Raw genomic sequence first — 22965 nt, forward strand, 5'->3', positions numbered from 1 at the left:
AACATAATCAAATCCTCACCTCACCTCACCTATCCCTTGACCACTTTTTGGGTCATTGGGGCACCATGAATAGATCCTCCACCATCCTCACTCTGTTCTCTGCCGCTCTCATCGCTTGCGATAAGCTTAGTGTAATAATCAAATCAATTTTGCCAAATCAGGCGTCTCCAGTGCTTCCACAAAAGCTGCCACAAAGGGAAATAGCCTTGAATTCTACACTGAATAAAACAACACAGAAAAGTATTCTTTGCGTTCATTCATGCACATATATCAGTGAGACACACATGGTGAGGGCAGAGGACTCAATGATTAAGAGCCTGCTGGCTCACATGATTAATCTCCAAGCAGATCTGATGGTGGCAAAGACCATATCCAACTGGCAAAAGTTGAAGTGGCTATGAAAACTCCTTTTGCCAGTTGGATACGGTCTTTGCAAACAGTCAGATCTACTTGGAGATAAATCATCTGAGCTGTCAGGATTCTCTTCTTCTACCATGATAACTGTTTTAACATATAGACATTGCACTAAACCATGGCAGGACTGCAACTTATGATCAAGTACACAGCAAAAGGTCAAGCTGACCATCATTTATCATCAAACAAGAAAAAGTGCTCTTCCAACTGTTGAACATCTAACACCTACATGAAGATCCGTCAATGACATCTGTGCCCTTCAAGGTATTTGAACGTTTTAGAGGAGAAAAGTATCTGTGGATTGTGGAATGCAGGATTCCAAAGAGGCGGACAAAAATAGTCAAAGAATCAATAAGTTATATAACACTACTAGTCAGTTGCTACCAACTCTCTCAAATTAGATAAGACTTCTGAATAGTGACAATTGATGAACAACTTAATCTAAACATATACAGAAGAAATGAGTATGTAGTAGTGTGCAGTTACTTTCAAAAAGTTCTATTTGACATATTAGGCCACTCCTATAAATTTTTTTCAGAGTCTGACTTTAAAAATAATGCTAGATTGGAGTATCAACATGAAAAGAGTGTGAGGGAAAGTCTGTATTTTGGTTCACACAGTTACAAGGAGCAAAAACAATTCAAGTTTTCAACCCAGCCTTGCGTTTTCATGATGTCCTCTTCCTAAAATTTTACTTGCAAACATTTTACAGTAAAAAAAGTCTGAGAATCGACAAAATAAATAATCGGTGTGGACTCAAAAGAGGATTGTCCCTATAGCTGAACTGGTATAGAAGTCTCACAGCTGAGCTCCTGGTTCCAATTAGCTGCTAACTGGGAGACCCCGGTTCAATCCTGGGTCACACCATCTCGTAAAATGGGGTTCCGTGTTCAAGGAGGTGCCTCGAGCATGTTAAAAGGAAAGGGCTAGCAACCCCTCCCTGTAAAAATATACCCTGCTACAGAAACAGCAAGGAAGGCTGCCCTATGTGCCACAAGGCACTACAAGGGTCTGAACAAACAAATGAACGTGGCCTCAGAAGAAATCGGTTGCTTTTTTCCTGGTTGGCCTTGTATTGGGCAGGTTGAGCAGGTTATCCGACAGAGAGGACGTGTCTGTGCTTGAACTGGCGCTGGTGAGAGTTGGAGTTTTACTGTGTCTCGGCGAGCGGCGCACACTCAGGGGGGTGTTCCGCGGCGTGAGTCTGATGGGAGTGTTTCCCGCTCCCGAGCGAGCCGGCGAGGGACTGTAACTCGCTCGCAGCGCCTTGTCTGTCGAGCTGCCCCGGGATGACGTTCGGTTGATGAGTCTCTGAGCGGCCGGCGACATCGTGTTAACTCGGTCCATCGACTTGAGCGAACCAAATGTGGGAGTTGGGCTGGAGGACAAAAAGAAATACTGGTCACTTTTAAATTTTGAAAAAAAATAAATGTCTGTCAGAGTAGAGATTGCAATGTGGCAGAGATCCTGATCAGAGCCAGTAGATTCCAGCACTTTTCGACTTTGATTCATGTCACTATAGATGAGTGGATTGACGTGAAATTTAGGCTTTATGAATGAGAGACCACCCTAATGCACTCCAGTCAGGATTTCTAAAGGCAGAATAGGACGTTCTGCCAGACCACAATCCCTACCCTGCAATACAACTTTCAAATGTCAAAATCCATGTAAGTTTCATAATGATTCCAAATGTCATGAAAAAGATACAATACATGGAATTACGACTAAAATAATATCATAAGACACACACTCTTAAGAGCAACAAAATGAAGTTGACTGCCCATCAAGTAGAGCCTCTATCACACATAGCCGACCATGGTCTCCCAACCTTCTCCGACCATGGTTGGGAGTTAAGCCCCCGTCACACATAGCCGACCATGGCCTCACAACCTTCTCCAGACCATGGTTGGAAGTTAAGCCCCCGTCACACATAGCCGACCATAGTCTCCCAACCTTTTCCAGACCATGGTTGGGAGTTAGCTGTGAGCAAGGCCATCTGTGGTTGGGAGTTGGTCGGTGAGGTTGACAACTAAATGTAGTCTTAAAAATTGTCTGTGTCAGCCAACTTGAACTATGAATTTTGAAGTCATATTCGTCTAACGTGTGATCAGAGGAGCTACAATAGAAATTCTACAATGGATTCCAGGCTACTCCCAACCCAGCGCTAACCTTGGGGTCAGTGATCAGGAGCAAAGTCATGAGAAAGCCATGAATGTGTGACAGGGGGCTTAACCAGTTGAAATGTAGAGCTTCCCACATGGCGCTTTTGAGACTTTGAAAATCACTCCCCAGATTTGAAGTGATCATCAGAATCCTTCCTTTGTCACCCACACCATTCATGTCCACTGACCATGTCACGGGGTACAGAAACTCTATGCATGGCTTTATTGTGAAGGATTGGAGAGGTTTGCAGATCTGATTGCTTTGGGACTGGAAGCCTTTCTGCCAAATTGTTTCATTTTTCATTCGAGTGAGCTACCAACGTGGTAAAAGTAGTCCAGTTTGAGGCAGTGGGTTGTAACCCGCTGTGTCTAAGGCATGGTATTGGAAGGTAGAGAGCATCACTCTACTCCCACTGCCTTTTACATCCCCAACCGAAGTCAGGTACCTATTTTTACACCTGGTTGGAATGAAGAATGTTGTGTAAAGTGCCTTTCCCAAGGACACTATGTCTAGCCAGGAACGCCATGAATGAAACCCAAGAACTTACCTTATTCATATCTATTCTTCGACATGACTTATCAAAAAATTAGTCATGTTGAAGAAGTTCAGAAGAACAGATGTATAAGGTAAGATGGTCGTTTTGCCTCAAAATGGATTGTGGTTGGAATTCAGACAAAAGCAGCGTCTTTGAATGACGGGATTCCTCTATCATTCTGTACTAAGGCCAGGGGGAAAATTAACATTGTGTTTCTGAGTATACTGTCCAGAAAAAATTGGAGTCGTTAGGAAGGGCTTTTTCTCCTTTTTTTCTAGACTTCAGCTGAAGAGACACAACAAATATGACACAAGAGAAACATTTATATTTCACCTTGCAAACGATGCTGTCATTCTCTTCAGGGCATCTTCTTTCTTGGCGCGGTGACTCTTTCCGATCTTTTCAACCAGTGCTCGCCCCAATCTTTCCCTTTTCCTCGGCTCATTAATCTGTGATAAACAAAATTATACATTTTGTACTGTTACAGGTTTTGTCTCTGTGTTTGTCATTTTGAACTATTCAAGGTAAAAAAAGTAGGTAAAGATAGTCCCATAGCCTTTTCTAGCCCATAGGGGCAGTGGTTTGTTATCCACTGTGTCTAGGGCACGGTATTGAAAAGTGTGGAGCCCATCCCTCTCCATCCACCTCCTTTTACCTCCCCAACCGAAATCTCAAATCATGTGGATGTGCATTTTGTGGTGATGTTGTGAAATGAGTGTGCCTTGTGTGGGTTGTTTTTCGCTAACCACGAATATGAGAAAAACAAGATAATGGCGCAAATATGTAAAAAATTGGTACTCAATGTCAATCACATGATGATTTTTTAGTATCAAGAATATTTCCAATTTTGGAGCCAAAATATTGCATAATGCCGCTGTTGTATTATAAAATCTGAAAGACCAAGCACACATTTTTCTCGATACAAACCCTCTATAAAAATCATTATGCCTCAAATAAAAGATACTACTAGTAAATTCTTCACAAACTTTTTAGCTTCACCATAATTTCTGTTCTAAGAATCTAGGACAGTCATTCATAGTGCAAAGTCTGGAGGCATATTTCTAACAGCTTTCAACTTGTTGATTTTCATCTATTTGATATTCATAGCACTATAATCAAAGGACTACAAAGCCTGCACATGTACATGCATGATGAAATATGCTACCCCTTAATTAAGATGGTGAGATGCAAACCACATGGGTAAATGAATATGTCCATCAAAGGAGAGGCCTCATTCATAGGCAACTACAAAGGGTCGTTCTACTCAGAACAAGACGGAGAAAACGTGAGAAAAAATTCAAAATACAGGCTGGGGGCTATCTTTCACAAAGCATACACTAATTAAGAATATGGATGGGAGGCATTGCCAACAGGGCTGTCTCCAGCTTGAAATATTTATCAGTCCCACTCATTGTTTGGGAGCCCATGTTGTTGATTTACGTTCTTAAATCTGTCATTTTAAGCTTACGAAGAAAATAAATTTTCCTCAATTTCATGTCATGAATGAATGAATGAATCCTTTATTCATATAGCAAATTGGGAACACAAAAACTAAATAAGAAATTACAAAAAGTAAATAGGTAATTACAAAAAATAAATAAGTACAATAATGTCATGTCATTACAAAAACTAAATAGGTAATTACAAAAAATAAATAAGTCATTAAGACTATAAATGTGTAACACCAAACATCCATCTTCCAGCTGCTACAAATCATTTCCATATAGAATACAACACGGTGTATTCCGTATCGCCCAAGGTACCGGTCCGACCGAGGTACCGGGTCGTATTGCCAGAGACCAGAGGGCAATGAAACCCGCTGGAGGGCCAGGACCGAGGGAATACACCGTGTTGTATTTTATTTATGTCATACCCACCAGAAAAAATGCACATTTCAATGTGAAATGCGCCTGAAGTTGAGAGAGTTTTGTGTCCTCGAACAAAAAAGTTGTAACGACATCGAGTCCAACCTCCGAATCCGGTATTCTAATTTTAGACAGCGGTGCAACCGGCGCACTCGATATAGATTCTAAATATTGTATGGAAGCCCGTGTGATAAAAGTAGAACCTCTTGTCTTGAAAGTTCATCTGTGTTGGTAGAAGTCATTCTGAATGGAGTTTAAACTGTAAAAAGCCAACACAATAAATTGGACTTACCCAAATTTTCGACTGAACAGCTACTGTCTTTTTCAAGGAGTGTGATACTCTTGTGATACAGAAAATTATCACACGATGCCGAACACCCGTATTGAACGTTTTCGTGGTCCAGGTATGACATAAAATGTACTGCAACTGTACTACAGAATTATTTCAACCGTGAACTTAGAAAAAAGCAAAAACCTCTCTTCCCCTTCTACTGCAAAATAAAGTCCCCTTAAAAATGTTTTTTTAGAATCTATGGTACCTTGAACCCCGGTGTGGTTGGCGCCGGCGTATCAGACCCGTCCAGTCGGAACGGCGTGCCCTCTATCTCGCCCCACGTCATCAACGGAGACTCGTCAACACCTGGTGGGCACAAAAGGACCATGGTGAAAATTGTGTATGTCAGTTTATGAATCAAAAGACAATTGGTAAAATTGAAACACAAAAGGTTTACAAACCTTATCACAGTTTATATATTATCAATGTCGTTGTATCATTTCCCTGTCCAATAATGTTCCGTTGGTTACAATTGCAAATTCACAGTTATAACACCAAGGCTGTCCAGATGAGTAGAGGTCACAAGAAAAAAGTGCCGAAATTTCCCTTGATTATATAAATGCATGTCCGCTGTTTTTTATGATTAGCAGTATATCATTGAGTAGCTTGTTTAGTTCTCTTTAAAATGATGCCTTATGTTTTATGATGATGCTTTCATACAACAAGCACCAGGACTGACTTCGTAGGTGGTTCACCCCCAGAAGTGACGAAATCTCCTTGCCAATAATGTGTTGGTAGGGGAGTTTCAGCACATTCGTTTTACGACCCACTCACCTCAGCAATCCAGGTCTACTCTAGAATGTACAATCATGGCACATGTGGCATCATTGTAAAGAGTAGAAAATAAACTTTCCAATGATATACAATACAACGCAATTGACAAAGTAACAATGGAGATATGATTGTCCAATGTTTAGGTGTCCAAACTTTTTGTGTCGAGTTTAGATTGAAATACTAGCTGTGTCGTACCTGGTGCAGGTGACGGCGTTGCCACAAACCCAAAGCCGTTGACCTTGGGAGTGTCCTCTGGCAGAATTTCCTTCCCATCATGCCCTATTTTCCCTTTCTTGATCTGTGCGTTGACTCCGGCTACTTGGTGCAGTCTTGACTTGGCCACGTCCGAGTCGAACGGCGATCTCACCAGCCTTGTGTTCTTGTGCAGGATTTCTCGCGGCTTCTTGAACACGTCTTCTTCTGAGTCGGTACCTGTAGTGTTAAAAGAAGCAAACATTTCGCAAATCATTCAGAAGTCTTTAAACTAAAAACAAGACATTTGACTGATATTTCTTTCACATACTTGATAAATGTGGGGATACATCAATTGACATACAGATGTATGTAACAGGTATTTTCTTTAAAGATAACATCTTTTGTCAATGATAATGTAGCAAATTTGTTACCACAAAATGTGCTGGAACTATGCGATGAAGCGAAATCAGACATTGTACAGAATAATAATACTCAAACTAATAGTCCTATGGAAAGCAAAATAACACTAAATCTTGACAACATGCTCCATCTATGACATGCAAGGATGTTTGAAAAGTTGTATTTTCCTCACAAAAGCATAAGCCAGGCTTCACACAGAATACTTAAATAGAAAACAAAAAGACTCTTGGATTCCCTAATCTCTCTCTCTCTCTATCCATTTTAACGTCTGTTATTCCCCATCATATGGGGGTTGGACATGCTTGCACGTGTGCATGGGGGAGCCCCAGGACTCCTCATCAAGTGCAAGTCTTTTTTTGTAGCAAGAGTTTTTACGGCTGGATGCCCTTCCTAATGCCAACCCAAACCCTATACTGTAGGGCTTAGGATATCTACCAGTAAAATCTTACATACCTTCTGGGTAGTACATGAGTGCATTCTTTGCTTTATAACTCCAAGTGTCCACACTTGAAGTGGAACCTTCTATAGCCAGCTGCTCCGGACCCTTCAACTGTAGAATCTCCTTCTGTTTCTCTGCGTGTTCCTTTTCGGCGTCGTACAACCACGAATGTCTCTGTCTGTTTTTGTCTTCTGTGACTTCCATGATGGTGCCAAACGAGGCGTTGTCTTCACTTGTGTTCTTGGAAAGGTACTTGTCCAAGGGGAGGTCTGTGTCTTGTTTTGCTGTGGAAATATATAAGATTTGATGAGTCCTGTTTCAGACATATCTGCACAACCAGTTGAAGTGGAAAGGAATAAAAAACTGTTAACACATCAACTTAGAGTGTCGATGAAGGTTAGACATCCAGGTAGAGCGTTAGGTACCGGTAATACAAAACGAATAAAACATTTTCTCTGTCTCTCTCAAATCAATCTGCTGAATGAATAAAGAGTCGGCTGTTTCAGATATGCACAGCATCTACCATCTTTAATCAGTGATTTAGAATTCACAGAGAATCTATGCAGATCTATTTTGTATTACGCAAAACTTCCTGAACTCTTCCTGGGCTTACTTTTATTGTTATATCATTGTGTATATTTACTTATGTCATGCCTGGGCCTGATATGGGTGTTCCAGACCGTGTGATAACTATCCGTATCATATAGGGTTTGGGAGTTTCACACGGGCTTCCATAGAATATTTAGAATGCATTTCGAGCGTGCCGGTTGCGCCGCCGCTGAAAATTTGAATACCGGATTCGAAGGTTGGAATCTATGTTGTTACAGTTTTGTGTTCGAGGACACAAAACTCCCTCAACTTCTGGCGCATTCCGCATTGAAATGTGTGTTTTCTCGGGTAGGTATGACATAAATAAAATACAACACGGTGTATTCCGCATCACCCTCGGTCCCAGCCCTCCCGCAGGTCTATATTTATACTGTTATAAAGGTAATGAAATGCATCTGGCAATGGAATTTTGAGGCTAGATTGTGAGATTGTGATGTGACACATTTTTTTTCTTTTGCTTGTTTTATCACTATGATTTGCATTATTTGATTTCATGCATGAGCTGCTCTTCGTCTATAATGATGGCAACAACAGGCTCTTCATGACCTTGATCTTGTGTTACCCTAAAAAAGAATAGAGCGTGTTGCTCAACATCCTAAAATCTCTCTAAGCAAACGTCAGCCCTATTTTTCACTTATGCCATGAGGGAAAAACTTATTCATAGACATGGATGGTACTACAGCACACTTCGGTGCACTCAGCGATCCTGTGCCAGTGATTTAGTGCTTTGTAACCCTGGAGGAAATGAAGAGATAACAGGGGGTCTTGTGGAGTCTCCCACAAAGTCAAAGGCAGTAAGATTAAAGACAAGGAGATTTCTGCTCAAGGACACAGATCTACTGCGTAAGTTCATGTACTTTAGCAGGGATTTAATTTTGTGGTAGGGGATGTAAATGTTAGAAGGATTTCGCTGTTTTTTAAAGTTTGCAATTGAAACAATACCGTACTACAAAAACACGTATTTGCGGAGTTATGATTTCAACATGGAGAGACCCCCCCCCCCGCATAATTAAAAGCATAGGAAATATTTCAAGATTTACAGTAAGCACTGGGTTGGTCATATGACTTATGGAGCAATCATAGCAGAAGATCCTTATCGTTAAAAACACAGTACCCAGAAAGGATGAGTTGCTTCAGAGCGAGCGTGGCAGCACTAAAACTCATATCGTCTAATGTCAGATAAAGAAATAAGACTGATGAAAATGAAGTTGAAAATTTGCACGGTGAGTGGTTTTTCTTGATGTGGAAATTGAAGGTCATAGGTGAGTCCTTTGGGGAGGAGGGGGGGGGGGGGGCGCTGCAACTCCCCCTTTCAGCAGAAAACTATCATTTCTATTTCCTACAAAAACTTCAAAGAAAACCCGCATTTTCTTAAATTCTGGGATTTGACAATGCCAGAACCTCTATATTTACCTCCTGAGACAGAAAGTATTGTTTTTGGTGTGTCTGTTTGTTTGTCTGTGTGTGTTTCCACACTCATTTCCACATGCTAGGCTGCCAGGTAACTGGGGTGAAGTTAGGTCAAAGGTCACAGAGAAGGTCCCAGAATAGGTTATTAAAGGTTATCTCATTTCCTGCTATATGCATACCGGTTGCCTTATAGGAGCCAGTTGGAAAATGCAGATACATTTTGTACATGTACATGTATACAGAATCAGTGAGAAATTTACAATAACGAATAAAACAAGAAATTCACAAAAACTTCAACGTCTTGTTTTTCATGTGTTTGATATGCTATCATGATGCCATTTGACTTAAAATAAAGGATATTGATTGATTGATTGATTGATCGATCTATATGTTAATTGATTGATAGATTGATTGATTGATGCCCTTGTACCTTTCTTCTCCGGAGGCCCCTCCCCCTCCGGCTGGCTGTGATTGACAGCTGAGCGGTGAGAGGCTGGGGAGTCCCGCACTCTGGAGCTGTCCACGTCTGGTGTCTCAAATGTAGCGGGCGTATCTATGGACAGGAAATAAACACAATACATTAAATATTTTTCACTCAAATATTCTCCACAATGTACCATGCCTTTTCTAAAAACTGTAGCACAAGTAATGAAAGTGAATCTCATGTGGACAGAAGAAAAACAAAGACACAAAAGGAAAAAGGCCTTGTTTGGGTATATTTCTTTGAAGACCTCTGTCCATTCCACCAAACTGGAGGGTTAGTAACTTAGTGGGCTACACAAAGAAGAGCTGCAATGATTTGAATCTATAGACAAGAGATACAAAAGGATCAGTAGTAAAAAATGAGTCACAAATTTCACCTGACCATGTTGTGTCAGAATATACTCAGATACAAAATTTCAGTGTGAAATGTTTGATCCTCAAACTCAGTCAAAGATACGTCCAAACAGATCTCAAACCCAACATCCCCCAATTTACACATACATAATATTTTTTAATGCACTCCTGCATATCTAAACTGTGCATAACTGGGGAGTGCTGCACTAGAGATCTCTCAAACTGCAAACCTACTGTTTTATCTGTAACCTAGCAGAATAATGTTAAACTTAAAGGAGGTTACCTCCAACCCCGAAGTTGAACTTTATTAAGTACAAAGATGGCTTAAAAAGTAGACAAACTTCCTTTCCCTTTAGCACACTGAAGTAACCGCTTGGCACCCAATTTTCTATTGGTTACCGAGTTAGGCAGCAGGGAGAAGGTTAAAAAGGAACAGAAGTTCCTTACATGCCCCCGGCGCCCAAGGTGTTTCTGTGCGCAGCCTGGTTGTGAGTCGAGTGGACCCATACTTGATGGCTAACTCCCTCATCTTCTGGTGGTCGTTGGTCTCCACAGCCTCCATGTACTCCTGCTGGGCCTTCAGCTTCGTCAGGTCGGGGAAGAAATCGCGCTGGATGATCGTCTCAAGATCCTGCAGATAGAAAATATCCTATTTTACCTCCTTGTCTACTAGTATATGTGTGTTTACTTGTGTGCCCTCAGTTATTTGAATACAATAGAGTGAAATGAAAATGGTGTCACTAAAGACTAGCAGGGAATGGACGTCAATGGGAGCAAAAACAGTACCTCCTGCAAAAAACTGACAGAAACTAAAACCGTTTCACAGTGGTATGAGATCTTAGATTTCTTTTCTTGTTTGATAATGTTGCATTATGGGACATGATAACAAATTATTTAGGATTCAACCAACCAGCCTAACAAGTAACATGTCTACTAGTAGAACTCAGAGTTCTGCCAAGCAGTGTAACTAGTTTCTCGTCATCTCAATGTCTGCTACAAAGCCACACTCATGTGGTAATAACTTTGTCATATCATATTCAAAGCATAATTTTTCCAAATTTCCGCCTGTAAAGACGGCAGATGAGTTACTCAGTACCTTTATACTTGATGTGGAGATTGGCCTGAATCTTTAAATGTCATGAGAAGTTCACAAAAGTCATAAGCTTCTGGGTGGCTTTGTGGATGTTGAAAAAACGGACAACTTACCTTCACATATGTGTCTTCATCCAGCACTTTCTTGGGAGGCTTCTTTGTTTTGCCCCCCTCCCCACCGACTTGGGTAGAAACAGCCATGGATTTCTCGTCCTTCTTCACGAGCGCCATGGCTTCAGGTTAACCTCTGATCTATTATCTTAGTCAACAAGGTTTATATTCTGTTACGTGTCACTTTTAACTTGGAAATATCACGAGTTACACGGCGAACAGAAAACAGCATCGTTCCTTCAGACAAATCGTCACAACAACGCAACCGGAAGTATGAGATGAGTAAGGTCAAAGGCTGGGAAATGTATATGACGTCACGTTGCCTGCAGTACTATCCAGAGTTGATAAGCGGCGCTGTGATACCGTCTGCAACCACATTCAACAAAATGTAAAACGTTTATGAAGGTTTAACACAACTGGATAAGATTGGGAGATTAGCGTTACTTCTTCAGCGTCACTAGAATGAACTGACAGAAAGAGTCGATACTAGTTCTGCCAGTTCATTCTGGTGACTAAGAAGAGTGATGGATGTCACCCGAAGTGACCGGACATGGTAATCTCTAAATCTCATCCAGTTGTAGAGATCTTAAACAATGTAAAACGTACCTCTGAAACAGTTGTTGATTTTAAGACCATCGTCAGTGGAAAGGAATGGAGTGAAGACAGTGATTCACGATAGTGGAAAAAACATTTTTATTCCATTAAAAAAACGGACATTCATTCTCTTTTAATTTAGGGTCCGACATTGATATTTTCAAATAAATACTCTGTTTGCAATTCATACTTCGCTGACTCCAGGACCGTCTCACTTTTGACAATAAACTGAGCTAATAAAAGCCTGATATCTTTCAACTTAAAGGCACTTTTGAATATGCTTTTGTCTTTATAGCTAGATAATTTACGTCGTCAGTCTAGATAGCAGCCTTTACAACAGCCCGATGGGCTTGCTATGTACAGAATAGCTGTTTTTGCTGGCTCGAAAACTCGTGTATATCAAAATATGAGATGAAGAGGATATTTCTTTCACCAATGTTATAATCTATACATAGCTCTACATGCAGTACGGTACCGATAGATCAATGCATGCATATGTAGGTGACACTAGTAGTGTAAATTCCTCAGTCAACCTGCCCTGTCTGCTTCCTGCGGCACCTCCCACTCATCTTCCTCATCATCATCTTCCTGTTCCTCATCTTCCCATGGCTCTTCTTCCCATTGCTCTTCTTCTTCTCCCCCCTCCCCCTCCTCCTCTACAAGTTTCTCCATCCTGCTGTTTGAATCACCGGACGCGTTGATGGCATCATTGAACGCCATGGACTCTATGGACGCCCGCTGCAGTTCGTGGTAACACCGCCCGAAGTTCCGCAGGGGGATGGAACACAGCATGGCGCTCATGAACAGCAGCACCTCGGCAGTGTCGTACCGGTACATGCTGATGATCTGTGCGGCTGAAACCACCCTGTCGTGTACAGAGCAGACAACATGAAGTTGTTTATGTCGATGAAGGTTAGACATCCAGGTAATAAGAAACACGATAGATTTTTGCTCGCCAGTGCATTTTGTCTCTCATTCCCTCCGACTAAGTCGTCTAAAATCTGATGACAAACAACTGAACAACAATACAAAAGTTATCCAAGCAACTGGGCAAGTTTGTGAACGGTTTGACGTTTTAGATAACATTCACTGTGATCTTTCTAACAGTTAACAAAACTTATCAAGTTGCCTGGGTGCTTTTGTATTGCGTTAAGTTGTTTATCATCGGATTTTAGGTAACATAGTCTGGAGAGCTTGAGAGACAAACTGCACAGGCGAGCAAATCTCTTTAACGCTCCACCTGTAATTGATAGGGGATGAGCGATGGTGGTGCTTTTAGGCAAGGCAAATTTCTTTTTCTCTTCAATGAGCCTGTGGTCTTTCTTGTAATTTGACAAAATGATATGTGACATGTCCGTGAGACCTGTCGGTCTTTAAGAAGTAGCGATGCTAACTTCCGAAAACTGTAAATGGACGTTGCATGTTTTCCCTCGCGACCCCCTCCCCTCCCATCAAAAGAAGAAAAACAAAAAAATCATCAATTTCACCTTTCAGGACGAGTTCCCTCCAAAGACGCGATCATCAGTCTTTTCTTTATGATGTCTAGAGTCAGTCCCGTGCTCTGCAGGAGTCTGTCTATGGTAGGGAACCTTGCAGCCAGGTCCTCCGTTCTAGCGTGGTGTAGAACCGCTGCGGGGGGTATCATGACGTCTTGTGCGTGGATCAAACCCTCCATGGCAGAATCTCGATCCGCTGATTTTAGGCGATTACAAATTCAAGATGTCAAGCGATATATGTGTCAGGGTAAAGGCTGCGATCTGGAAGAATCTGTGGTTCTACCAGTAGAGATCCCGATCGCAGTCCCTGTCGAGAGAGATTGTAAGGATTCCAGGAATGTACTTGAGTAGTGGTCTCCCAATCATAAATCCTGAGTTTCAAGTTAATCCCAAATGATGTAACAGTGATGTCGTCAAGTTCACACGACTGCGTTACATACCCACCTTGGTTGAACAGGAAATACTTCTGGAGTACAGCGTATATGAAAGTTGAAAGCTATATACATGTACTTTTCACAAAATGTACTTTTCAGCGGGAGAAGCCGGCAACTCTTACTCATTACTGTATCAACTAACAGCACAGTTGTTGTTGTTGTTTATTTTACATTCCTTTCACTCGGCAAGCTAGGAACGTTGTTGTTCTCTTTGTTCCGTTGCCATGATATTCCATTCCACCAACGGAATATTTGCAGGGCCGAAAAAAAGATTCAAACAGGACCGGACATAACTATCAAAGTATGGGCGTAATATAGGTACTTTTCTTGTCCTTTTGGACGTCTAGCCCCCATGTCATGAACAAAAATGTAAGATTGCAAGACTTTTATAACATCCTCAAGCGCTCAACTAAAATTCATAACGTTACCGACAACCGGGATCAAATATGTTATTGTCCAAGCATTCGTTTCCATGGAGTTCGTCCCGTGTCATAAGAAGTGCGCCTATTGTTATCTGCATTGTTCCAGAACAAAGAATACCTTGCTTTGTGTATCAATCTGTTTACCGCTAACGTTGCTGTACAAACTACTGGCATGATGCAGGTTTGAAACCTTTGGCAAAGACAAATCCACCGCCACTGGTAGGAAAGCGTTGGTCATCGAATTAGGACAGAGACTATCGAGATCAACAACTGGATGGGATGGTCAGCCTAAAATTGGTGATGGTCGACTTGGAAAGACGGCAGACGGTCGGCATGATGTGCTGAAGGTGAGTGTACCGGTGTAAAGGGAAGAAGACACATTCGAAGCTTCTTCATCTCATGAGCCTCGAGAAAACATCATCCCTTTAGTTCTACTTTCATCATCATCGTTTGGCAGAAGGTCTGGCCCCAAAAGGTAGGAACGGAGAAATCCATCAAGGGCATAGAATAAGGGAAGAAACGTGCGAGCTTTCTATGATTCTGCACTAGTTTGCGCAAGAATTAAGGCACGTTTTTAGTCTCGTTGTAGAAATTCGAAATTTATAGAAAGGGACGGATGTTGATAGGGCACAGACTCTAGATAAACTTGATACCATTAAATATTACAAAAGAGGCGTCAAAATTTCAATATATTTGAGAAAGGTAACCCCACCAACTTCTGCTGAGCGTGTCAATCTTGGCGCTCAAAATGACCATAATAGGAAAATGCACATACATTATAAAGATACACTACGGAAGTGCATGTACAGCAGTGCCGTCAAGCGTATTGCTTTGGTACTGCAAACGATTTTTTCAGGGTGTGTTGCACAGGCGACTGAGTCAAAGAAGAGATTACCATAGACAGGTTTGACGGATATACAACTAGATGACTTTTCTCACGTCACCCAGGTGTTAAAATGGGTACATGACTTCGGCTGGGGAGGTAAAAGGTGGTGGGAGGAGAAGGATGGGCTCCTCCTTCCAAAGCAACCCACTGCACCACCCACTGCTACTAAAAAGGCCATTGTACTACCTTAACCTTTACCAACATATAACTAGCCACTTTCTTATTGGCTGAACTCCTACTTTTGATGTACAACAGGAATAAGTTTATCAGACAAACTGTCATTCTTCAGTAACAGGGTCATTCCCTGGTGGAATGGATTGCCAGAAGAGGTTGTCAACGCCCCTTCAGTAAACGCTTTTAAAGCCAGGTTTGACCGCCTAATGGAAAACCATCCTGTAAAATACAACTACAGAGCCCTGGTCCACCCACAGAGATCCACAGTGTCAGTCAGCTAAGGAGGTAGTACAGGGGAGAGGTCTGATCTTGGTATAGAACATCCTACCAGACTGCAGACTCTACTCTACTCTACTCTAGTCTAACAGTGATCTCTCTCAAAAAACAGACTCACGATCCAGAAAAGGGATGAGCGGCCTAAACTGGAAGATGACCTTCCTACCTGGCTGAAAAGATCTACTCTACTCTACTCTACTCTACAAAACTATACTCCTGTTTATGGCAAGAGAAAGGCAAAAATAAACAGTCTTGAAGTCATTTACATGTATTTGGGTTCAATCACATAAAGGTGACAATCCTCAGTCATGTACATAGTCTAACAAATGAAGAAGAAAATGTCCTTATTCTAGAATAATATATCATTACATATTGGAAAATCCACTGGCAACATCATGATTCTTGGCAAGAACAAACTCAACTCATTCTGAACTTTTCCTTCTCATTATGTTTGCAAATCAATACATACGTGGAAAGAAGTTTAGGACAATGTAAATGATGGCTACAAAGCATAAGCCCCTTGTCTTACTTTGTGTGCAGTCATGGTGTTTGACACAAATAGCACTTCTGTTCACAGATAGAACATCTACTGTGTAAATCAACAGGTTGAGAAGCTCCTATCACCAAATACAGGGACAAAATACACTGGTTTGCGTGTAAAAATGTTGGTGGACACTTTTGTGTAGACTTTTTGCTTTGTCACTAATTTCATATACATGTAGCACTTCAGAATTTTCACATCCAAGTGCAGATTTTTACACACCATATATGGTGTTCTTCCCAGTCCATCCCTTCACAATAATCATCATACAAACATAGTATATTTATACTGTGACCAGAAAAACTTGAGTGATGAATACATAACTTTATGCATCTCATGAAATATCGCAATATTGAAACTTAAACAGTCAAGATACTGTTTCCATAAATTTCACTGTAAATTTCACCACATGTCATTGCACAGACAATGTCGACAACTGAATAGAATTATTCTTTCGATTTTTGAGAAAGTATAAACGCTGTTTCCTCTTATATAGCACAAGTTCATTTGTTTCATCCAGAGAGGCACTTTTAAACTCCATCTCCCTATGACATAACAATATGTCCTTTTACGACGTAGAGTGGATTAATCCCCCAGCTAAACAACATATTTCACACCGCAGTCATCCCTCAGTAGTTTAGAAGCTGAATAAAAGTTCTAGACGGGAACTATGCGGCTCCAGATGTCTTACTGAGGGGTGACTGTAGTGCAAAAGATGTTGGTTAGCTGAGGAATGAATCTTAAACTTAAGAATATGTCCTTGGCAAAAACACTAGTCTTATAGAAAGGCCAAAAGTATCTTTCAGTCCAAGCTATTTACATTGCCAAAAAGATACTTTTTTGACCGGTATAAATTTGTTGTGAAGTCCACAGGAGGATGCTGTATCAATGTGGTATAAAACTTGACATACAGCATTTGCCTGGCCGCCCTATACTATAAATTAAGTTTGCATGGTTTTTATTTCACACTCAGGCAAAAATGGAGTGTTCGCGGTGGTTTTAAGTTTGCAATAATGCTTAAGTCACATTACTGCTACAGCATTGGAGAAAAAATGTTTGTGGTGGCTTGAAGTTCACGGTAAAACGGTCGCTGCGAAAACCGCGAACATAAAACCACCGCAAATATTTCTGCATTTACAGTAATCCTTTTTATAAAATTGTCACATGAGAGCAACAGTGAGATCCTTGGAAAATGTTTGGGTTGTGACAGTGGCATAAGTTGGCATAAGCATACTAAGAGCGGTCATAAATATTTCATCCAGATCTCTCTAGATACAGCTGATATCATATTTCTGTAATTCATGTTGATTTGATTATATCAATGACATCCTCTGGGGACCCCAAAATTGATGCACATGTGTGAATAAAAAAAGAGTTCGGCAAAACAAAAAGTTGTCTTCATTATGAAATCTATGTGGTCAGGAAGGATGAACAAAACTTCACACACGGAGTATGGCATACCAAATAATAGATTCTTCATTTTTGTTCTTTCACATCTCCGTCTTTGACTATGGAATTGACTGTCCACTCTACGACATTAGCATCTGTTTTCCAAATTATTTTCTTGAAATTCACCGCATATATTTTCTCACTTTGCAGCTGCTATATACGATTCATGTTATGGCCGAAACCTTTTTTTTTTGAAAAGGGACGAAAATTGATGCGGGTGCGAATGTCATCGTTTCATATAATCAAATCAACTTGGCCTAACAAAAAAAGTGGTACAATAGTGAACAGGCATGAGTGTTAGTGCAGCCCCTTTGTTTGAACAGGATGGGTTTCTGTGCGATCCTTTAGGGCATTGATTTGGTTGAAGATCTCTGTGTGTTGAACGATCAAGTAGTGATGGCGACTGCCTCTTTACATGCTTGTCTAACACTCATTTCCTGCAGAAAAAAAAAGAACAAGAAATATAAGGACAGTGAAAACATCCGTCTGAGGCAGTCAGCAAACAATTACACTCAGAAAGTTTTACCTAAATTGTAGCATGATAGTTGCATTGACAAGCGATAGTGAAATAGAATGACACAACATGACTTTTGAAAACCAAGTCAGCTTGTCTACATCTTGTGCTGTCCTATGATTGAGTACCACACCTTATCTTAACCTTCTCCCTGCTGCCTTACTCCATACCCAATATAAATTTGGTGCCAAACGGCTACCTTAGCATCGAGAAGGCTAAAACTGATTTCTTTTTCCAATACCTCATCACAATGGCTATTGAATGACAGTATCAGAAAGCACTTCTAAGTTCTATGTGTGTAGATGATATGCGATATATATATATAACTCACCCATGCCCCTAACAGTTGTGTGAGCGAATGTTGGTCGGGCAGTTTTAGTAACCTCAGATCCAGTGACTTCTTCACCGTCTGCAGAAATGATGTGGAGTCTGTAGACAAAGAGAAAATTTTGGTTCCAGATATTGCAGTACCAGTAGATGTTGCAAAGTCACATTCAAGTTCTAATTGGAAACAAAATTTTTCTCAACTTTCCTTGGAACACAAAATGGAGTTTTTGTCCATCAAACAACGTGTACCACAAAAGTTGTGAAAGGTTCAACATCCAGGTATTACGATACACAAGATAACAGGTACTCAAGCAACAGGATAGATTTTGGAAACAGTTAGACGTTTCCGATAGCATACACCTAGTCACTGATGAAAGGCAGTACAAATCTATTCAGTGGCTTGAGTAACTGGTATCTTGTGTAAAGTGTACCACAACTTGATTTAAACCTTTCCATGTGCAAGTAATACACATGTATGTTTTGCTAAATGTTATCAACTTGATCCTATCTATGGAAAGACTTACCATAATCATGTGACTCGGCAGTGCATTGTGGGCTTTCTTCTGGGTACTGCTCAGGCACGACTACGAATATGGGAGGCACACTGGGAAGGGACCTGTCATCTAGGGGCAGGGAGGAAAAAATGGTTTCAGTTTCTTTTTTTCTTCAGATTACAAGCAACTTTTGTTACAATGGCAATTTTTGTTAATCTCCAAGCAGATCTATAGGTTGCATAAAGACCGTATCAAACTGGCAGAGGAAGCACGTTTCGCAACCCAAGATCTGCCACAACTCAAACAGGGCGGAGCATTTCTATTCAATTAAGGTGCCGCTGCCCCTCCTCGTTGTAATGCTAACAGCCGTACCAATGTCCGGGGTACTAATCTTTTTATGACCGATTTCTGGGACAAGCCCAGTCACCCGCGCACGTCCCAGTGGGAGGTTCGCACCTTGGTTGAGCCTAGTAAAAAGCTCTCACAATAGCAGTTTCTTTCACCCATCGGCGATGTTTGTGGCATCATGGAAAACCGTTCTTACAAAAACATTCGTAGACATTGTTTACTGTTTCAGGTTCAAGCCACTATTACTAGATGTTACAAGTACCCCCGAGCCGGCGCCCGCCTGCCCGCAGCGTTTCCACCAGAGGGCCGTTTTCCTGTCCAAATGATGACGGCCTTATATCGCTTTGCTATTGTTATGCTTGCGAAGAATAGGTGCCTTTGAAAACGTTTTTCAAGACTCAATCGAAGAAAGTCATTGGGAAAAACAACAAGGAAAAAACGTAAACATGAATAAGAATTTCGCCCTCGCATTTCAGCCTGTACGCCGTGATTTGCCGCGATTCGCCATCATTTCTGGCCGTATTCGACACAAAATATATTCCTTTGATTTTTTTTCCGTGCACATTCTGCGTATGTACCGTAGATAAATCATATCTTTCGCTAGTTTAATTTTCGCCGTACAGCCCTGCCCAAGTGGACGGCCTCTCAGTCGCGGTCTGGAGGTGTCAGACGGTGCGCAGCCGACCCGTGACAGCCCGGCATGGCGCCGCACGCCCGTGCGGACAGAGAGTAATAAACTCACTTACACAAGCACAGTTTGATTAGGTAACAATTAGATGTTAATAGCCTTTGTTCAGACCGACTTGTTCCAGACCTTGGATTGCATTACAAGCTCCTTCTTCCAGTTGGATACGGTCTTTGCAATCCATTGGGTCTGGTTGGAGACTAAATTTTTGTTACTGTAGGTGATTCAAACCCAGGACCTCTTGGTTCTGGGCCAAATACCCTAACCAATATGCCCACATGACGCCCTTCCCATGTTGAAAAGCACAGATATTACCGTTACAAAATAACAGATGCCCCACCCCCCTCCCATCACGTGAAGAAAAGTTGATCTCACCCAGTTTACAGACCAGGTGGACGGAGGTGCTGCTGTTGTTCTGGGTGGGGTCCAGGCTGACCTTGAACTTCTGGTCCAGCTTGGCGACCTCTCCCTGGAGGATGTTGGGAATGGTGCACTCCTGACGGGGAATGGTTCTCTGCCGCTTCAGCGGAGGGCCTGGAAAACTGCAGGAGATAGACAACGTTAATCGTTATGTTTCTTGGTCCACTTGTAGAGAAGCAAACAGGCAGGATGGTGAGTTTTACTGGACGTTTAATCTATAGGGGTAGTGAAGAGTCCGACATGTAGTGATGCTCTTAGGCTCCCTTTACATGCATTTTTAAGAACGCGTTTTCAAAAACACTTGTAAATGCATGTAAAGATGAATCGAACCCTCCACAATTCATTTTCAACAACAGCCCCGAAACACACATGTGCATTTGCAACACCTCAGTAGAGGGTAAAAAAAATGCATATAAAGTGAACGCTATGTGACACTGCTACCTGAGGGTCTGAACAAACGAATCTTTTCACCTCTGTGCATCTCCTCGAATCAAAATAATCCTCCCCTTCATATCAAAATTATCTTTCCCTTCCAATGTCACTAAGGTCACCTGTACAGATTCGGGTCCTTACCAGATAGGTGGCCCATGCAGCGCTGTAAGTGCCGGTCCAAACGTCCTCTTCAGGGTGTGGTTCAACATGGGGGAGCCCAGTTGGCTGGCCACTGCGTCGAGTAGGGGTTGGCACATGTGCTGCTGACACTTGGGTAGAGGAGCTGGGGTGCTCGTCGCTGTTGTGGTGGTTGTACTCGTGGTATGGCTCTGTAACATACATGTAATACTTGCGATGAAATATCTAACAATTACATGTACACACAGCAAAATGTTTCCTACTTTTGGGAAGCTTTCAAGATGCTCTCTGCATGTCTCTTCTTCAACCTGGTAAGTTGGATATTGTCTTGAAGTTCTTTTGTCACTTGACTGATGATGTTGAATATCACGTGACAAGAGACAGTTATATTATGTACTGGCTTGAGATAGTAACATCAAAATTTGTCCCTGTTTAAGATAATAGGTGCACTGACTTTCATACAGCAAGGCTGTTTTTGGAAAGTTAACAATTATAGTGACAAATACAATACATACTATCAGATAATCACTGAACGATAAATTACACCTATAGCTTCTAAGAAAGTCTAAGACTAACAATCAGGAAAAACAGTCATATACTCCAGTTGAATTTTAGATAAAAAAGAAATCAGTTAGACAGCAGTCATACATGTATATCTACTAATGTAAATAGGACATAATATATACCAAGAATTCTTAACTTAGTGGGTGCATATTAGCAATGTATATAATTTTATCTGCCCCATACATGTGTAAGTTATTACGAAATCAAAAAAAGTTACCATTTTCATTTGCAGCTCCAACTTTTCCAGTACTTGTTCACACTTCAGCAGTGTTTGGTATTGAAGTCTGTAAAACAAACACAGTTAATGTAGCTAACATTTACAAAAGTAAGATTTTGCTTAGCAACCATTTTAAAATCCCAAGACTCTGGCAATATTTGAATACACCACCAAAGAAATATGTCACTATTATTTTCTGTCTGTCACAAAAATATTGTCACAAATTCATGAATCCTACCCTTCTAGGCAACATGTTTTGTGTGCATCTGCATCACACATATTTCCATACCTACGGCATGAAAGTGTCGTGTGATGATGACCGCATGATATGTGGATTTACCCTTCACAAAGTATATCCCTTTGCCAAACCGGTAGCTACACTTGTCGTCCATAAACATAATTTCAAAAGGCTTGCTAGTATTGTGTGTAAATAGATCAATAACAACAGTATATTGCTTGTGTATTGCTGTGTTGCAATTTCAATAAAATAAAATAAAATGAATTATTAAATAAACAACAGAAACATTAAAAACGAGGCTATAAGTCTAATTCAAAATACCATCCACAGCTCTTATGAGGTGGGCATCAACTGGGTTAATAAGTACAAATATATATATCTACAGTATAAGACCACACCATTATATTCTTATAGAAAACTGGAGGAAAAAAATTACCTTTTCTTCTGGTCAGTTAGAATTTCTAACAAGTTCTTCATCTTGCTAAGATCCTTCTTGTGCTCTGTAGAAATAGAGAAGAACCACATCATATTTGACCTTGACATTCAAAGACCTAAGGGTCAGCCTTCTGAACTAGAAGCCCCTGGCATTGCTGTGAGCTGGAGGTCACTGGAAAGGTCACTCAGAGAGAGGTATGGTTTGGATAGGAGAGGGTAGATTTTAGTGACTGTGTGTTACTTGCACATGTGATTATAGTGATACAAGGGTGAGTGGCTTCACAATGTACATGTATAACAGGTTCATTTTTTCACCCAATGAGTTAAAACTTGGCACAAAGCCCGACTTTGACAAAGGTATAGGCACACTTCCTCTTTAGACTGAAATATTTCAATTTGTTGTTTGGATTCTCATGAGCAACTGAGTTGATTTTACTATAAATGCCTCCTTGGAAGTCAACTCAGTCCCTCATAAAAATCTGAACAACAAATTGAAATATTTCAGTCTCAAGAGATATGTCTTTAACTTTGTGCCAAATTTCAACTCATTCGATATATAAAGTCGTACATTTGTAAGCCTGTTATAAAACCAGTTGCCTTTCTTTTTGACTCACCCTTGCATCATAGAATGTTATTCTTATGTTCTCCTGTTCCCCTACATTCATCCAAATGTATCTTACAGG

General features: G+C 41.0%; 3 protein-coding genes and 1 long non-coding RNA gene across 13 annotated transcripts in view; 1 reads left to right on the top strand and 3 right to left on the bottom strand.

The window, feature by feature from the left end:
- Positions 1 to 241: 241 nt before the first annotated feature.
- LOC136440398 (splicing factor ESS-2 homolog) lies at positions 242 to 11492 on the bottom strand. The gene is made up of 8 exons (XM_066436432.1): positions 11202 to 11492; positions 10443 to 10626; positions 9589 to 9711; positions 7154 to 7423; positions 6281 to 6517; positions 5517 to 5617; positions 3446 to 3561; positions 242 to 1792 (listed from the first exon to the last, which is right to left on the bottom strand). The coding sequence occupies exons 1-8, from the start codon at positions 11316 to 11318 to the stop codon at positions 1450 to 1452; spliced, it is 1491 nt and encodes a 496-aa protein (XP_066292529.1). The 5' UTR covers positions 11319 to 11492; the 3' UTR covers positions 242 to 1449.
- Positions 11493 to 11867: 375 nt separating this feature from the next.
- Positions 11868 to 14190, bottom strand: LOC136440424 (uncharacterized). Of its 3 annotated transcripts, none has more exons than XM_066436467.1 (3): positions 14045 to 14190; positions 13280 to 13484; positions 11868 to 12657 (listed from the first exon to the last, which is right to left on the bottom strand). In XM_066436467.1, the coding sequence occupies exons 1-3, from the start codon at positions 14079 to 14081 to the stop codon at positions 12321 to 12323; spliced, it is 579 nt and encodes a 192-aa protein (XP_066292564.1). In that variant the 5' UTR covers positions 14082 to 14190; the 3' UTR covers positions 11868 to 12320. The 3 variants fall into 3 exon arrangements, with proteins under 3 accessions (XP_066292564.1, XP_066292581.1, XP_066292572.1); XM_066436484.1 differs by lacking the exon at positions 14045 to 14190 and adding an exon at positions 13733 to 13995; XM_066436475.1 differs by lacking the exon at positions 14045 to 14190 and adding an exon at positions 13733 to 13995 and having other exon boundaries at positions 13280 to 13595.
- A 63-nt stretch (positions 14191 to 14253) lies between these two features.
- On the top strand, positions 14254 to 15745 carry LOC136440460 (uncharacterized). Its single transcript, XR_010756672.1, has 2 exons — positions 14254 to 14491; positions 15593 to 15745. It is a non-coding gene; the product is annotated as an uncharacterized lncRNA (long non-coding RNA).
- LOC136440353 (mediator of RNA polymerase II transcription subunit 15-like) overlaps positions 15733 to 22965 on the bottom strand; it is a 40720-nt gene continuing 33487 nt past the window's right edge. For all 8 annotated transcript variants that reach the window (XM_066436376.1, XM_066436360.1, XM_066436369.1 and 5 more), the window contains 7 exons: positions 22284 to 22347; positions 21610 to 21676; positions 20832 to 21019; positions 20214 to 20380; positions 18836 to 18934; positions 18316 to 18413; positions 15733 to 17907 (listed from right to left, as the gene is read on the bottom strand). In XM_066436376.1, coding sequence (XP_066292473.1) covers positions 17857 to 17907; positions 18316 to 18413; positions 18836 to 18934; positions 20214 to 20380; positions 20832 to 21019; positions 21610 to 21676; positions 22284 to 22347 — 734 coding nt within the window. In that variant the 3' untranslated portion in view covers positions 15733 to 17856. The remainder of the gene's footprint in view (positions 17908 to 18315; positions 18414 to 18835; positions 18935 to 20213; positions 20381 to 20831; positions 21020 to 21609; positions 21677 to 22283; positions 22348 to 22965) is intronic.

The sequence above is a fragment of the Branchiostoma lanceolatum genome, chromosome 1, assembly GCF_035083965.1.
Source record: "Branchiostoma lanceolatum isolate klBraLanc5 chromosome 1, klBraLanc5.hap2, whole genome shotgun sequence".
Taxonomy (NCBI): Eukaryota; Metazoa; Chordata; class Leptocardii; order Amphioxiformes; family Branchiostomatidae; genus Branchiostoma; species Branchiostoma lanceolatum.

Coding starts and splice junctions, on each gene's coding strand:
- LOC136440398 (XM_066436432.1), bottom strand. CDS start 11,318: ATGGCGCTCGTGAAGAAGGACGAGAAATCCATGGCTGTTTCTACCCAA. Junction 6,518..7,153: donor ACTCATGTACTACCCAGAAG/GTATGTAAGATT, acceptor TTAACACTACAG/GTACCGACTCAGAAGAAGAC. Junction 3,562..5,516: donor CAACCACACCGGGGTTCAAG/GTACCATAGATT, acceptor TGTTTATCACAG/ATTAATGAGCCGAGGAAAAG.
- LOC136440424 (XM_066436467.1), bottom strand. CDS start 14,081: ATGACATGGGGGCTAGACGTCCAAAAGGACAAGAAAA. Junction 13,485..14,044: donor CGTCCAAAAGGACAAGAAAA/GTACCTATATTA, acceptor GCCTAAAATCAG/CGGATCGAGATTCTGCCATG. Junction 12,658..13,279: donor GAGGGAACTCGTCCTGAAAG/GTGAAATTGATG, acceptor TGTACACGACAG/GGTGGTTTCAGCCGCACAGA.